A 14053-nucleotide genomic window follows, 5' to 3' on the forward strand; every position below is an offset into this window, starting at 1 on the left:
TGTAGTATTAATTTTTATCATAGACTAAATGATGGAATGATTTTGTCCACAGTCCTAAATGTAGCATGCCAAAAGACCAAGATAGATAAACAATATTCCTATTTCTTTCATTTCAAACATGACATAGGGTAATCAGAAAGAGAATACACCAAGGAAATACACGTTGGTACTTATTCTTTATTTTCATGCATCCAAGTTGTGAGTGGGGTATTTAACTCACTCCTATAGAATTGCACACACCATTCCTTTGCATTTGTACATATATAAGTTGAAGTATCCATGTTTAGATTATGGTCAAGTCCAAATGCATATAATAAAAAGAAAAAGGCATGCAGTGCTTCCTTATGCTTCAAACAATACCACTATTGAATGTAAACCAACACTATCATGCCAATGAATCAAAAGAAAGGTATAAAGAGGTGAGTCCAAATATCTCAAAAGAATTGATGATAAGAACCGCAAGAAACTATATTGTGAAGCACAATAGAAGCAGGTACTGAAGGTAATTAAGTTTCTTCAAACCCCAACTCATGAAAACAACACATTCCATTTTGAAATCAACCTACCCAGAAAGATAAACTTTTTTTCAATGAGGGTACCTAATCATACCAGTTAAGTAGTTACTACAAACTTCAACTAAAAAAACAAAGAAGTTTCTAACTCATTGTTAATGATGCCGCGATACTTCAGAGGTAGAAAACACATGTGTGCCTTAAATATTTATCCAATTCCTCCGGCTCATTGAGCAATGGCATGACCCACTACCCTTCGTGCTTACTACTTTTGATAGTTAGACATTAGCGTGCTAAAATAGACTGCTATGTGTTGGTTTATGTAAACTAAAATAAAAGTAGACTGCTACTTTTTGATAGCTACAAAATTAATCCGTCTCAACATCTTTTTAGAAATCCCACATTCGTATCCATGTCTGTGTGTGTGCTACGTAGCAACAAACGATTACAATCAAAACTGAGCTACTTTCAAAGCCAGCTGCGTCGAAACTTTAGAGGTCCTAAAAGGAAAATGAAGTCAAAAAATGGATCACAGTAGTAATGGCCTGTCAAATATACTATTTATTTCACTTTCCCCCCCTTCTTTTTTCGTTTGAAACTTTCAGTTCGTTGTACATAACCACGATCAAATGAAGAGGAAAACATTCAGTTGATCTCTGTTTTTTTTTTCTTTTTCTGTGAGGCATATTGCATGTTCATAACAATGAGTAATGACATACTATTTATTGAGCCAACAACCATCTAACCTCTTTGTCACAATACAGATGAATATATCTCATATAGAACTCTTCAATATTGTAAACCTCACTAAGTAGAGCACTCAAAAAGTTTGATTTGATACAGAGTCGGGTCAATAAATACGTGGTTGAAGTTGAGGTACACATTAAACCAAGACTTAAACAGCCGCCCATACTAATAAAATGTGTGTGGAGGTCCATCCAATGTAACACACAAATGCTTAAAAACAAATTAGTTAACACAAAAAGGAGAAGACAAATTTACTGATATTGATTACAGTAAGAATTGAATTTAAGCTGAAACATCATTTATTGTACCTGGGTTTGTAGCCCTCAGATAGAGTTTTGGTCCTCGCCTCGTGTGGAAGTTTGAGCCTGCAAATCTTTTGAAAAGAGAAAAGTAAAGAGTAGCTTTATTCGATAACTAAAATGCATAGGTCTATTGTATTCAAAATAGCATTAACTCCTAAGCCCCAACCATCTATGTCAAATTCTGTGCTCTGAAATATATTACCCATAAACTATGCACAGAGATTTTCCTTTACTTCTACGGCATTGATGCAGCCACTGAATTTTATCTAAACATAAACATATAACTCAGAAATCACATACAAAAGAAGTTGATCATAATACATACATATGGGAATAAATCAGTTTCGGGGTTATTTTACAACTTTGAAGGTAAAAATCAACTTTTAACCAAGACCCCCCAAAACAAAATCCATAGAATTGATCGTGGGAGAATCATGTGCAATTGGAGACTTAATGAAGGAGCCATTAGTAAAAAGAGGGACTTCAGAAAATAATCGAAAAAAGAGGCAAAATCTTTTTCCATAAACCACATTGACAACTTGAAATAGAGCTCACATGGGCAAAGATGAGTTAATGAGCAACATATTTCATCTCACAACCAATTCCGATATTGAATCATGCAAACAATCACTGGGTTTGTGTGTGTGTGTGCGCGCGCTCCTTGCTGATAATTGGCATGGGCCTTCTGTACATTTCTTCTTTGGTAAGGCCATAAGGGCCTAAGAAACCTTTTCTCTTCTTTTTTTTTCCCCTTTCCCACGCACAGACATGGAAAAGGGAATCACTTAAAGAGTAAATTCCATTAGAGATAAGTTTTATATATTAGAATCACGTGGAATTAGAATAGATTTCAGTTAGGGGTAAGCTTTTGTAATTGTGCAAGAGAGCAAGCATTAGTGTAATTCCCAGTATGTGTGTATATATCTATTTTGATTAGAGATAAGGTTACGATCATTTACAAAGATATGCCTCTTATCTACCTCTCTAAGCACTGCTAATCCAAAAACCCAATAAAAAGACCTAAATTGCGACGTGAACAATATATGAAATAAACCAAGAACCTATATGGATAGACTAAATCTCAATGTCAGCAGTTAGCCAACTTGGAATGATAACTATGAGGGAAAAAGGAATGGTTTTTACGTACCTCAAATTCATAAGATTTCGGTAAAATTGGCTTAAAGTGGGGGCCGATTCTGCTGAAGATTCAGGAAAATAACTGCACAAAAAAATGAACGAAATTATAAGGCTATTGTAGTTGGCACATTTCATCAAACACTTAGAATGCAATTGAAGTACATGTTCAAAAATGCCAAAAAGCGTATCCTAAGGACATAGCCGCAGTCATTTTTCACAATAACTATGAGGGAAAAAGGAATGGTTTTTACGTACCTCAAATTCATAAGATTGTGGTAAAATTGGCTTAAAGTGAGGGGCCGATTCTATTGAAGATTCAGGAAAATAACTACACAAAAAAATGGACGAAAGTATAAGGCTATTGTAGTTGGCACATTTCATCAAACACTTAGAATGCAATTGAAGTACATGTTCAGAAATGCCAAAAAGCGTATTCTAAGGACATAGCCGCAGCCATTTTTCACAATAACTATGAGGGAAAAAGGAATGGTTTTTACGTACCTCAAATTCATAAGATTTTGGTAAAATTGGCTTAAATTGAGGGGCCGATTCTGCTGAAGATTCAGGAAAATAACTACACAAAAAAATGAACGAAAGTATAAGGCTATTGTAGTTGGCACATTTCATCAAACACTTAGAAGACAATTGAAGTACATGTTCAGAAATGCCAAAAAATGTATCCTAAGGACACAACCGCAGCCATTTTTCACATACACGGATAGAAGAGAAGTCCAGGAAACCAAATTCGCATTAATGGGTCCATATACCTTTTGAACAATAGCATCAACATTTCTATTGCTAATAAGTTGTGAGAGATGGGAACAATAACGTAAATGATGGACAAAACAATATTGATACAAAAAATTCAACAAATTGCAAGTAAAACTTTGAAACAACCGCAGGACTTCAAAAGATATATGCATATTGCCTAATTTTTTGGCAAATAATAATCAAAACAGCTTACCCTTGTTGTGTGCTGAAGGATTATCGAGCTTGCTGAAGTGAGAGAAAGGGAGGGATGGTTCAGTAGAATAAAGATTTCCAGAGGAGGACCTACCATCTCGCATCTGTTGTTTTTTCCGTGCATATGCAGCATGAATACATGGTGGTAGATGAGGCAGGGAAGCGATGGATCCACACAGAGAGAGAGAGAGAGAGCGCGCCCTGAGAGCCTCGGACGGTGGTAGTTCCAGTGGTGACTCGTCGTGCCGGTCGATGGTGCTGGAAGAGCGATTGAAGAGAGAGAGAGAGAGAGAGAGAGAGAGAGAGAGAGAGAGTCGAGAGAGGGATACGGAGTCTGAGGGAGACGGGGAGCGTGAGGTATGGGGCTAGGGTTTCCACAATCTGCGTTTCAAATTTTGAAAATCTAATCAAAATTTTACCAAAATTTCATTTAGGATAGCCCTTAGATGGATTAGGTATTTACGGGCATGCCATTTTGTAGAATGGAGGGTGTAGATTTATGTAGTAAGAGGGGATAAATCTGGATCGTTGGTTGTCCTTTGAATTCAAACACAGCTCTGTTTTATTATATAGATATTTATATATATATTTTTACATATTTATATTTATTTATATATATATTTATATATATTTGTTTCATAAACGAGCCGAACGAGCCGAGCTCGAGCTCTGTAAATACTTCTCGAGCCGAGCTCGAGTTCGAGTTCTGCAGCTCGTCACGAGCTCGAGCCGAGCTCGAGCCAACTAAATTTTTGGCGAATCGAGCTCGAACACTCTCAAACTCGGTTTGGCTCGGCTCGGCTCGTTTGCGGCCCTAATTCTCTCCATACCCAATTGGATAATATGTGATTACCCCCTATCCACTACAATGGGAAAAAATTGAATAATATCCACCTTCAAATAACCAGATCGGATAGGCTATCCATGCATACGATGATATGAGTATAATTTCCATCCATAGCCGGATAAGAAGATATGATAACGAGAGTGCAGAGATGGTGTTATTATATCCGGAGCAGAGATGGTGTTATTATATCCGGAGCCAAAAGGATTTCCAATCCGTGAATATTATATTCTATTGGCAAATATGATACAAAGAGTTCGAATGGAGAGAGGTGTTAGAGACACATCATTTTAGAGGCACATTAATCACATCTCTTACGTACATAAGTGAGTCTCATTCCAGTGGGATCTACTTATATATGAGAGGGGTGTGGGTGATGTGCCTCTGACATTTTGGGTTCGAAAATACATATAGTACACATACACATTATTGACATTAATTTGTGACAAGTACAAAATTCTAGGGTGTCCTTTCTAATCGTCGTCTTCGTCGTCGCCATACATATCCAATTTCAACGCGATCACAATCACCCCAAAATCGAGCGGTACTCTCTCTCTCTCTCATAACGTCGTCTATGTCTCTGTTTGCTGTTTTCTTTAAGCTTAATTTAGATGCTTAAACATGGATATGTTTGGGCGTAAATAATCGCTTCTTGAGAGAGTACCATTCTTATTAGCAATTGTTTTTGGGTGGACCCAAGCAGTTGCTTTCCTGGCTTTCTATTCAGGGCCGGCCCTGAATTGGAAAGGGTGGTGTTTGTGAGAGAGCGCAATTAGAAATGGAAGAGACAACGCAATGTGGTCTGAAGATTGAAGTGATAGATGAAACTGCAGTGATTGAGACAACTCCTGTTTGTGAAGATTCTGAGGGCAATGGTGTTGATATTAATAATATTCTGAAGCAAGAAACTGATGGAAACAAAGAGAAACGGAATAGAAGAAGGGGAAAAGGAGCGAGAAAATTCGTTGGGACAAATGAACAGGAAAACATACTGATTCACACGGCGCAAGTTCAAATCGGCTTCAGCAAGAAAGGTGACGAAAGTGCCATTTGACCTAAATTTATGGGTCTTGTTAGTTGTTTTATTGTAATTTTTACTAGATTCGGGTAAAATCTTTACGTCGCATCGATTATCTCGACCAATCAATCGAAAAAGTATAAAAATATAGAACAAAGTTGAAAAATATTTTTATTTTGTTCGTTAAATACAGAAAAAGTTTGAAAATGACAAAAAGACAATTTTAGCCCCTGTTCCTCTTTAGATTTTGGGTTTTTTTCCTTGTTTTTCGCATTTATTAGTTTTACGCCAAATTTATATAGATTATTGATTCGTAGAGGAATCGAAAAAGTAAAAAAAATTTACTTCTAGTTCTACCCAAATATTTCTGAAAATATTTCTGAAATATTTTTGAGCTTTAGATTGGATATTTTGAAAAATATTTGGATAAAATTAAAAAAAAATTACTTTTCTATTCGGCGACGAGACAAACCAATAATCTACAAAAGTTTGACACAAGATTAACAAACGCTGAAAATAATTGAATAAAGACAAAACTCTAAAAGCTCCTAAAAAGGCTGAGGAGAACAACATCTTAGTGTCTTTAGCGTCCTCATGAATTTTCTCAACTTCGGTTATATGTTCATACTTTTTGATTCCCTCGGTATGAATGATGTGAGGTAAAAATTATGATAGAAATTGAAGAAAAAAGTAACTAAACATTAGATAATTGCCCACTGTCTTTTGCAATAAATTAATTTAGTCCAAACTCAACCTGTCAGCGGAAAGAACTTACACAAGGGAGGAGATGGAGGCCTTGAGGTTTGTAAATTTAGAAGTTCAGCAGAAGAAGTGGGTTGAAGTTTACTGTGGGCTTGGCCCCAATGTGGCAAGGGACTATGATGGCTTGATTGGTTCTAATAATCAGAATCACATTCAAGTTAACTTTGATCCGCGGCAACAGTTTGGAAAGAAGGGAAAGAAGATCCATGGAGTTCTTGGTATGCATTCTTTTTCATGATGTACATGCTCATTTGTCTGTCTATTCGTTATATTTGGAAAAATGCTGTTTGTTTCCTGCCAATAGGACACATTGCATTGAATACAATAGTTACCACTGTAAACATGCGTAAGCGTAAGCGCTAATACTAGTCAAATGAACTAGCAGAGCAAAATAAGATGGTAGACTGTCCCAGCCATTAAGTGTTATGCAATTAGGTTTTTATATGCCACAGTCAAACTAGGTATTCAAATCTTGTTGTTTTGAGTTTTTACTTTACGCAATTTAGACAAATCATTTTGGTGGGCTGAGAAGTGTGAATGATTCTTTAGATAAGAGGAAGTGCTTGAAGTTCGAATTGCTATGCTTGCAGTACTACTCTGGAGTCGATAAGATATATTACTGTATTATTATAAGAACATTAGATTCTTGATTATAAATCTCTTCTAATTACTGGAGGGAGAGCTGTTTCTTGTCACAATACACATTGCTCAAGCTCATATCTTATGCTCGAGGATCAGTTAATATTGTGTACACAATCTGTAGTTTTCAAAATGAACACTTAGATTGCCAATGTGGTGGTTATCTCGTTTACACATAACCTCGATAAACTAGGCATATGATTATGTGTGTTTATATGCAAAGGTATCTTTGGGTATATGCAAGTGAGTAGGTGGACTTTTGGATTGTCTTTAGTAAATAATGTTGTATGTTAAATAAAAGAAGCCATCAAATTACCTCTTGAGTCAACTTTGGTGTTTTGTAACCTCTTTAGTCACTTTTAATGGTTTTCAGAGCTTTGTAAGATTGGCATTTATATTAGGTTTTCTAGAAGGTTGCATATTCAGTCTCACACGTGGACTCTGGTCAAGAACACCACGATAATTACCGTTTACTTGTTTTTGTTTATCTATGGTGCGTGTGCTTACATCCCTTTCTAATCCAGTTCGAAATATGTATGCACCCTTTTTATGTCTTTTAATTCTATCTTGAAATTCTCTAGCAGTAGCTATCTGGTTGAGGTAACAAGTAATCCTGAATTAGCTATTGGCTTCTGCTTTAAATTCTTTTTGAAAAATTTATAGCTTGAAAACTTCCACTAACAGTACCTATCAGGTTGAGGTAATAAGTAATTCTGAGTTAGGGACCGCCTACATGCTCTGGCGGTGATTTCAGATTTGAAATCCGCCTTTGATAGGTCAGTTTGATTGATCAACGACTTGTCTATTGGGAAAGTATGCAAACTATTGTCAAGTTTCGGGAACTACTTGCAGTTCTTGGATAGACTTCAAAAGACTTGATTGATCCTGAAAAAGGAAACACGAACACTTGTCAGATGAAGAATCTCAAAGTCAAGTACCTTGTATGCAGCGCTTGTGCTAATTAAATCTACCAAATCCTTGATCAACAAACCCTCGTTAACCTATACATATCCAAGGCAGATTTTTCTGCTGGTTATTTGCATGTGTTAAACCTATTGCCTCTTGCATTTTGATTGTCTTGGATTTCTTTTGCTTGGTGAAGAAGATAGAAGGGTAAAGAACTAAAGATTTCCAATCCGACGCTGTGAGTGCCTTCATGTAAAATTTCGCAAGTGTATGTGTTGACTTGTCATTTGAAAAAGTATGCAAGTACTGTCAATTTTTGGGAACTATTTATGTTCTTGGATAGACTTGAAAAGGCCTTATTGCTCCTCAAGAAGGAAACGGAAACACTATTCAAATGGTGGAATTCTCAAAGTTAAGTACCTTATATGGGGCGCTTGTGCTATTTAAATCTACCAAATCCTTGATCGATAAACCCTCATTGACCCATACCCAGGCAGACTTTTGGGCTGATTTTTTGCATGTGTTAAACTTAGTGCCTCTTGCATTTTGATTGTATTGTATTGCTTTTGCTTGGGAAAAATGTTAGAATGATACATATTTCAATCTGAATCTGCAAGTGCCTCCTTCGATTAAAATTTCATAAAGTGTTATTTTTTGACTTGTGACACTTGTCAATTGAAAGAGTATGCAAGTATTGTTGAAGAACTACTTGCGGTTCTTGGATAGACTTCCAAATACTTGATTGCTGCTGAAGAAGGAAATGAAAGCACTTGTCAGATGAAAGGATTCTCAAAGTTTACTACCTTATATGTGTCCCTCATGCTAATTAAATCTACCAAATCCTTGATAAGGAAACCCTCATTGACCTATATAAGGCAGATTTTTTTGCTGGTTATTTACATGTGTCAAACTTAGTGGTTCTTGCATTTTGATTGTCTTGGATTGTTTTTGCTTGGCGGAAAAATTTAGAAAGGTAAAGATTTCCAATCTGACGCTTCAAGTGCCTACTTCTGTTAAAATTTCATAAACTGGTATGTGTTGCTACGGTGCAAAAGAAAAAAGGGGAAAAAAAAATTCCTTGTTTGTTAAAATCTTTGCTGTTTTTTTGCCTTCTCCTTTCCTGATCTTTCTCTGGATGCCTAGCTTATGGTCATAATCTTGTTTTCTTCACTTCTTCTTTGTGCATCTGGGATAAGTCCCATTCTTCAGTGCTGATTAAAAAAAAGTCCCATTCTTCAGATCCTGGTTTGCCATCTTTCCAGTTTCTTCTATTGTTATCTGTTATGCATTAATTTGTCTGGCTCTGCTCTCTTGATCACGTAGTGACCTCTCAGTCTTCTATTGTGGAGTTTTACTTCATCATCTTTGGTTCTTCCTTTTTCCTTTTTATTAACATTTGAACAAGAGTCTCAACCTCTCATGACACATTTCGAAATGCTTTTTGTTTTCTTTTAATTTTGTTCTTTGAAAAGTACTCTACTAATTCCTTTTTCGGAATTTTAAGGTCCATGTAATTTGTCAACGTTTTCTTTCTTGGATGATTTTTCTTATTTTAGCAACTTTTTGTACTCTTCTTTTTGTGAGTTCTCTTATTGTAACAATTTGATGGCTTCAATTTGTATTTTGCACAGGCATGGAGGCTGCAAAGGGAAGAGGGAACCATCTGAGAATCTTTGTGCATTGAAGAATGGCATAAATGAACAAGGAATAAACTTTATCTGCAAAACACCCGAAATATCCCGTGTTGGTTCTTATGCAAATAGTAGGTCAAATTGTGTATACTGCCTGTATACAATCCGTGGTTATATTGTACAGAGTCACTGTATGTGCAAAATTTTTATGTGCTATAGTTTAGATGCCTATGTCTAGTGATCTGACGTGTTAACGGGATGATGTTAGATACAACGCAAGCACACTTTTAAGGGAATTTGAGTGAGACTTCTTAACAGTGTACAAATTCTTCTGTTAATGAATGAATCAATACTATTCTCTTCTTATCTGCAATTTTGCTTCAGCGTTAGGAATGGTGTTATTCATCTTTTATTTGTATACTATTTCTGGTGGGTAAACATTTCTGGTTTTAATAACTGGCAGAACTTCTCGGTCTCAACATTTAGAAACGTTTCAGGTGAAGATTTATCTTGTTCTCAAGTCATGGATGATGAAATCGTCAACATCAACCCCTTGGATCCTGCATGTGATCTCGGTGTTGGTGTAGAGGAGGAATGTATTGAGGAAGATGACAGTGATGAAGATTACAGTAGCATTCAAAGACCTGCGTTTTTTGTTACAGGAGAACCCAATTTTGATGCTGGGCCTCCACAAGATGGATTGGAATATCTTAGGCGCGTAAGGTATTACTTCTTACTCCAAATCTTTGTTTTCCAGTTCACCTTAGGAAATTAGCCAACTAATCACTCTGCACTAAATAATTTTGTTTCTTTGTTTGTTGTTTTCAGCAATTGAGGTTAACCACTTTTAAGTTGTGTATTGCTGGAAATTTCAAACTCTGATACTCTGAGGATTGTCATATTTCCCTTTGAGTCATCCTCGGTGTTTCTTTTTTGTGTTTAAATCTCGAATAATGATAAGTCTTGGAAACATTTTGTGTATAGTGATATGGACCTATGGTTAAGCTTGAATACTCACCAATTGTCTACTTTACTTAGCTTAGCTTCTTGAAGTGAGAGAGTAGGTTTATTCATACAGTCATTCAGTTTCTGCGTACTGTTTGGTTATGCAAAGTTATCGGTAATCTCTGTATGCAGATTGATCTACACAAGGGAGAATTGATGTCTATATCTATATCTATACCATAGTGGTTTCAAACAACTCTAACAAGAAAGAGAAGTGGTCATTTGATCATTCATATCAGAGTCTGAAGAAAGGCTAATGACTTGGCGATAAGCCCTAAATTCTGTTACTTTTCTTGTTGCCATATCTATATCCATACCATAGTGGTTTCAAACAACTCTAACAAGAAAGAGAAGTGGTCATTTGATCGTCCATATCAGAGTCTGAAGAAAGGCTACATCTAGTACCTGACCAATGATTTGGCGATACGCCCTAAATTCTGTTACTTTTCTTGTTGCCATTGGCCTTCACTTCTGCTTTCGTTGGTTCCTTCTGAGAGGTCCTCAGGGGCAGAGGGTGATCTCTCATAGTAAGCGGTGTGTCTTGTGATTGTAAATCCCCTTAATCATGTAGTCGAGACCATTATAAAGTTTTTTCAGCATGAGGTCATCGTTAGAGGCAACGCCAGCAGAATACTGGGCATGCAAGGCCCCTATATGTTCACCTTCTCACTGAATATTGCAACATAGTTTACAGAATTACGGATAGTATTCAAATACGGAATAATGCTTGATAGCAAGTTGATCACATTTGTAGGAACTACCTGTAAATAACAAACTTGCAAAATTCCTGACCTTGGTTCACTGTAATTGTTTTTTGGACAGGATCTGAGTTGGCTTAACCGGGAAAATCCAAATAATTGTTTTTTGGACAGGATCTGAGTTGGCTTAACCGGGAAAATCCAAATAAGTGTTCTAACTGCATATAAATCTTTACCACAAATAAGTACAAAAATCTAACTACAACAAACTGGTATATATTTATCTTTTATACCGTGTGGGAGATTCATGGGGGTGCTAGAGCTGTGTTGTTCAGATTAGTTCAGAAATCTGTGAGTAGTATAATGTGTCAAGTCTTCTCTTTAACTTAGGTGGGAAGCAGCACATGTTCCGAAAGTGAAGGTCGCCAAGCTTGAAAGAAGTAAGTTGAAGAAAGAGCAGACTGCTTACATGCCAGTAATACCTGATATTGAGAAGTGCCCAGAGCACCTATTGCCAATGAAACAGTGGGAGGATGCATTCATGGCTGATTTTTCGGATCTGAGGCTTGTAAGTTACTGGGCCCGACTTTCTTGTGTTTTTGTTTATCCAATTTACTGCACTAGATCATTAGTTAAGGAAAATAAGGGGAAAAAGAGAGACAAAAACCAGAAACAATCAATTCTTTTCTCTCTTCAAAGGATCATGCATCTCATTTTTTGTGCTTCGTTGTGGATCAAGGATGTTTTCCACGGGGGGCAAAATGATTACCTTGTATTTATTTTTTCATAGCAGCCAAATTTTTCTTTGATAAAGTTTAGAGAGAAGATGACAAGTCCAACAAGGAAATACTTAAAGAAAGGAAAACTGCAAACCACGCGCTGGTCTGGATTTAGTGTTACTAGAAATTAGACGGATCTCCTTAAAAGGGAGCTCCCGGAGCTGACATCGAAGCCTAAAATGTTGTACCAATCCCATCTAATTTCCCAAACTTATCAAAAGGAAACTCTTGCCTTACTGGTGGAACTAAAACCCTTCCTTGAACAAAAGCAAAAGAATATTACTGCCCCATTTGAATCATAGAGTCAAAGCCACATGATACAGTATTACTGTAGTTCTGTTTTGTCTGGCGTTGCATGTCCATAAGGGCAGACAAGGTGTTAGTCTAATTTATTATCTGGCGGCCCAAGAGTTGAGTCATGGGGTTTAATTTCCTGTCTTTACCCTTTGGGGCTATGGCTGCCCCCAAAGGAGAAGGAAGACGTTTCAGTATTTGGTGTTTTGCACAAAAAGAACGATGTAGCCTATAGGAAATTGAGGTCATTCGATGTTGGAAAGAACCTTAGTCTTTGTTTTGTGTTCACGAGATTATTGTCGTTTCTCTGTTTTGTCTTTTATTTATTATATGCTGTTGAATTTTTTATTAGCGTCTTGTGAAATATTATGTACGCAAAGAACTTGTCTTCACTTTTCTTTTCCTTCCACAAACTCTGGTAACTTGCCATTTTAATATCTTTGAAAATGAAAACAGAACTGAAACAGAAGTGTTACCATTTGTAGCCTTAATGTTTGTTCATTTTCAATTTTGAAACTACTGGCAAACCCAATCCAACCCAATCAAATCCAAGATATACTTACGAAGCGGCAATAGCCTGATATAATAGAACAGCTGAAAAGCTCAGATTGATACTCGTCTATTATCAAATATCTATGTGTGAAGAGAAATGACTTCGCTTTCTTGTCTTTCCTTTACAGGCTCTGTCACGTCTTGAGGATTCCCGTGCTGAAATATCTGCTCAGTATCTGTTTTCATCAACCATCCATCCAGAAGAAAGCTCCAATCAGCTTCCTGAGACTGTCATTGCTGAAAATTTTGATTTGCTGACCAATGGTGGAGATGAATCCTCGGAGGCTCTTGATTGTTCTACTCCTGAAAGCCCTGATTATCCACGACCCGTCCCATCTGTGAACGAAAACGACGCCTCCCCCTCTCTTGAAAATGATAGTTCCAAGACTTCCGTGTGTGGAAGCTCTAGTGACAGCCCTACTTTGTCGGCTGTTTTAGGGATGGACTCCGTAGCTCGATTGTCATCGCTGAGAAGACGGATAAGATTAGCAGAGAATATGACCACTTTGTCGAGGAATGATTGTGCATGGCTATTTGCTCTCTGCGCTGCAATTGACACTCCTTTAGATGCTGACACGTGTGCTGCCCTCCGGTGTCTGCTAAGGAAGTGCGCGAGTTTGCGAGCTGGAAAACTGGAATTGGATGATGAAGTTGTCATGCTCAATATATTAGCAACAATTACAGGTAAATACTTTGGGCAGTCAGAACTTTGAAGGTTCCGGTTTCATCTTGTGAAATGTGTTGGTTTTGCATTGTCATTTTCATTAGGCAAATTCCCGGCGAAAGAAGTAGATGAAATTTTCCTTTTGACAAACAGTGTGTTAGACTTGCATAAGAACTTTGCCGGGCTTATTGGCCCTCTAGGCCAAAACATATTTGGGTTTCTACCACATCACTTGCATGTTTTGCACTTGAGATGGAATTTTGTATTTCAGTTTTATGGTTGAATTCTCTCCATATGGGCCGAATTAGCTCGGGTCGATAGTGTAAATTAAGGAACTGGTATGTACAAATCACAACCGATAAATATGATCAAAACTTAGACTTTTCAATCTCATAAATCCTCGACTCAAGGATATTTTTTGATTTTTTTTTAACGAAGCTTTTTTTTTTTTTTGTACTTTGTATGGTGTACTGTAATAGAAAGTCTACGCCCACCACTCAACTTTTATTGCTCCCCCACCGTTTTCAATTTCACCGTCCAAAAGTGTTGGGACGGTCTGGATTTTAAGACTCTTTCAAGGAAGAGTTCTTCTCTATGAGA

At 37.0% G+C, this 14053-nt stretch overlaps 1 protein-coding gene across 4 annotated transcripts; it reads left to right on the forward strand.

Annotated features, from left to right (window-relative positions):
- The first annotated feature begins 4889 nt into the window (after positions 1-4889).
- On the forward strand, positions 4890-13831 carry LOC131300923 (uncharacterized). Of its 4 annotated transcripts, none has more exons than XM_058326952.1 (6): positions 4890-5049; positions 5209-5539; positions 6285-6503; positions 9959-10184; positions 11555-11732; positions 12918-13831. In XM_058326952.1, exons 2-6 carry the CDS (start codon positions 5284-5286, stop codon positions 13500-13502), a joined length of 1464 nt encoding a protein of 487 aa, XP_058182935.1. In that variant the 5' UTR covers positions 4890-5049; positions 5209-5283; the 3' UTR covers positions 13503-13831. The 4 variants fall into 4 exon arrangements, with proteins under 4 accessions (XP_058182935.1, XP_058182936.1, XP_058182934.1 ...); XM_058326953.1 differs by having other exon boundaries at positions 4913-5049; positions 5233-5539; XM_058326951.1 differs by having other exon boundaries at positions 4958-5539.
- The last annotated feature ends 222 nt before the right edge of the window (positions 13832-14053 follow it).

Source organism: Rhododendron vialii, chromosome 9a, assembly GCF_030253575.1.
Source record: "Rhododendron vialii isolate Sample 1 chromosome 9a, ASM3025357v1".
Lineage (NCBI taxonomy): Eukaryota > Viridiplantae > Streptophyta > Magnoliopsida > Ericales > Ericaceae > Rhododendron > Rhododendron vialii.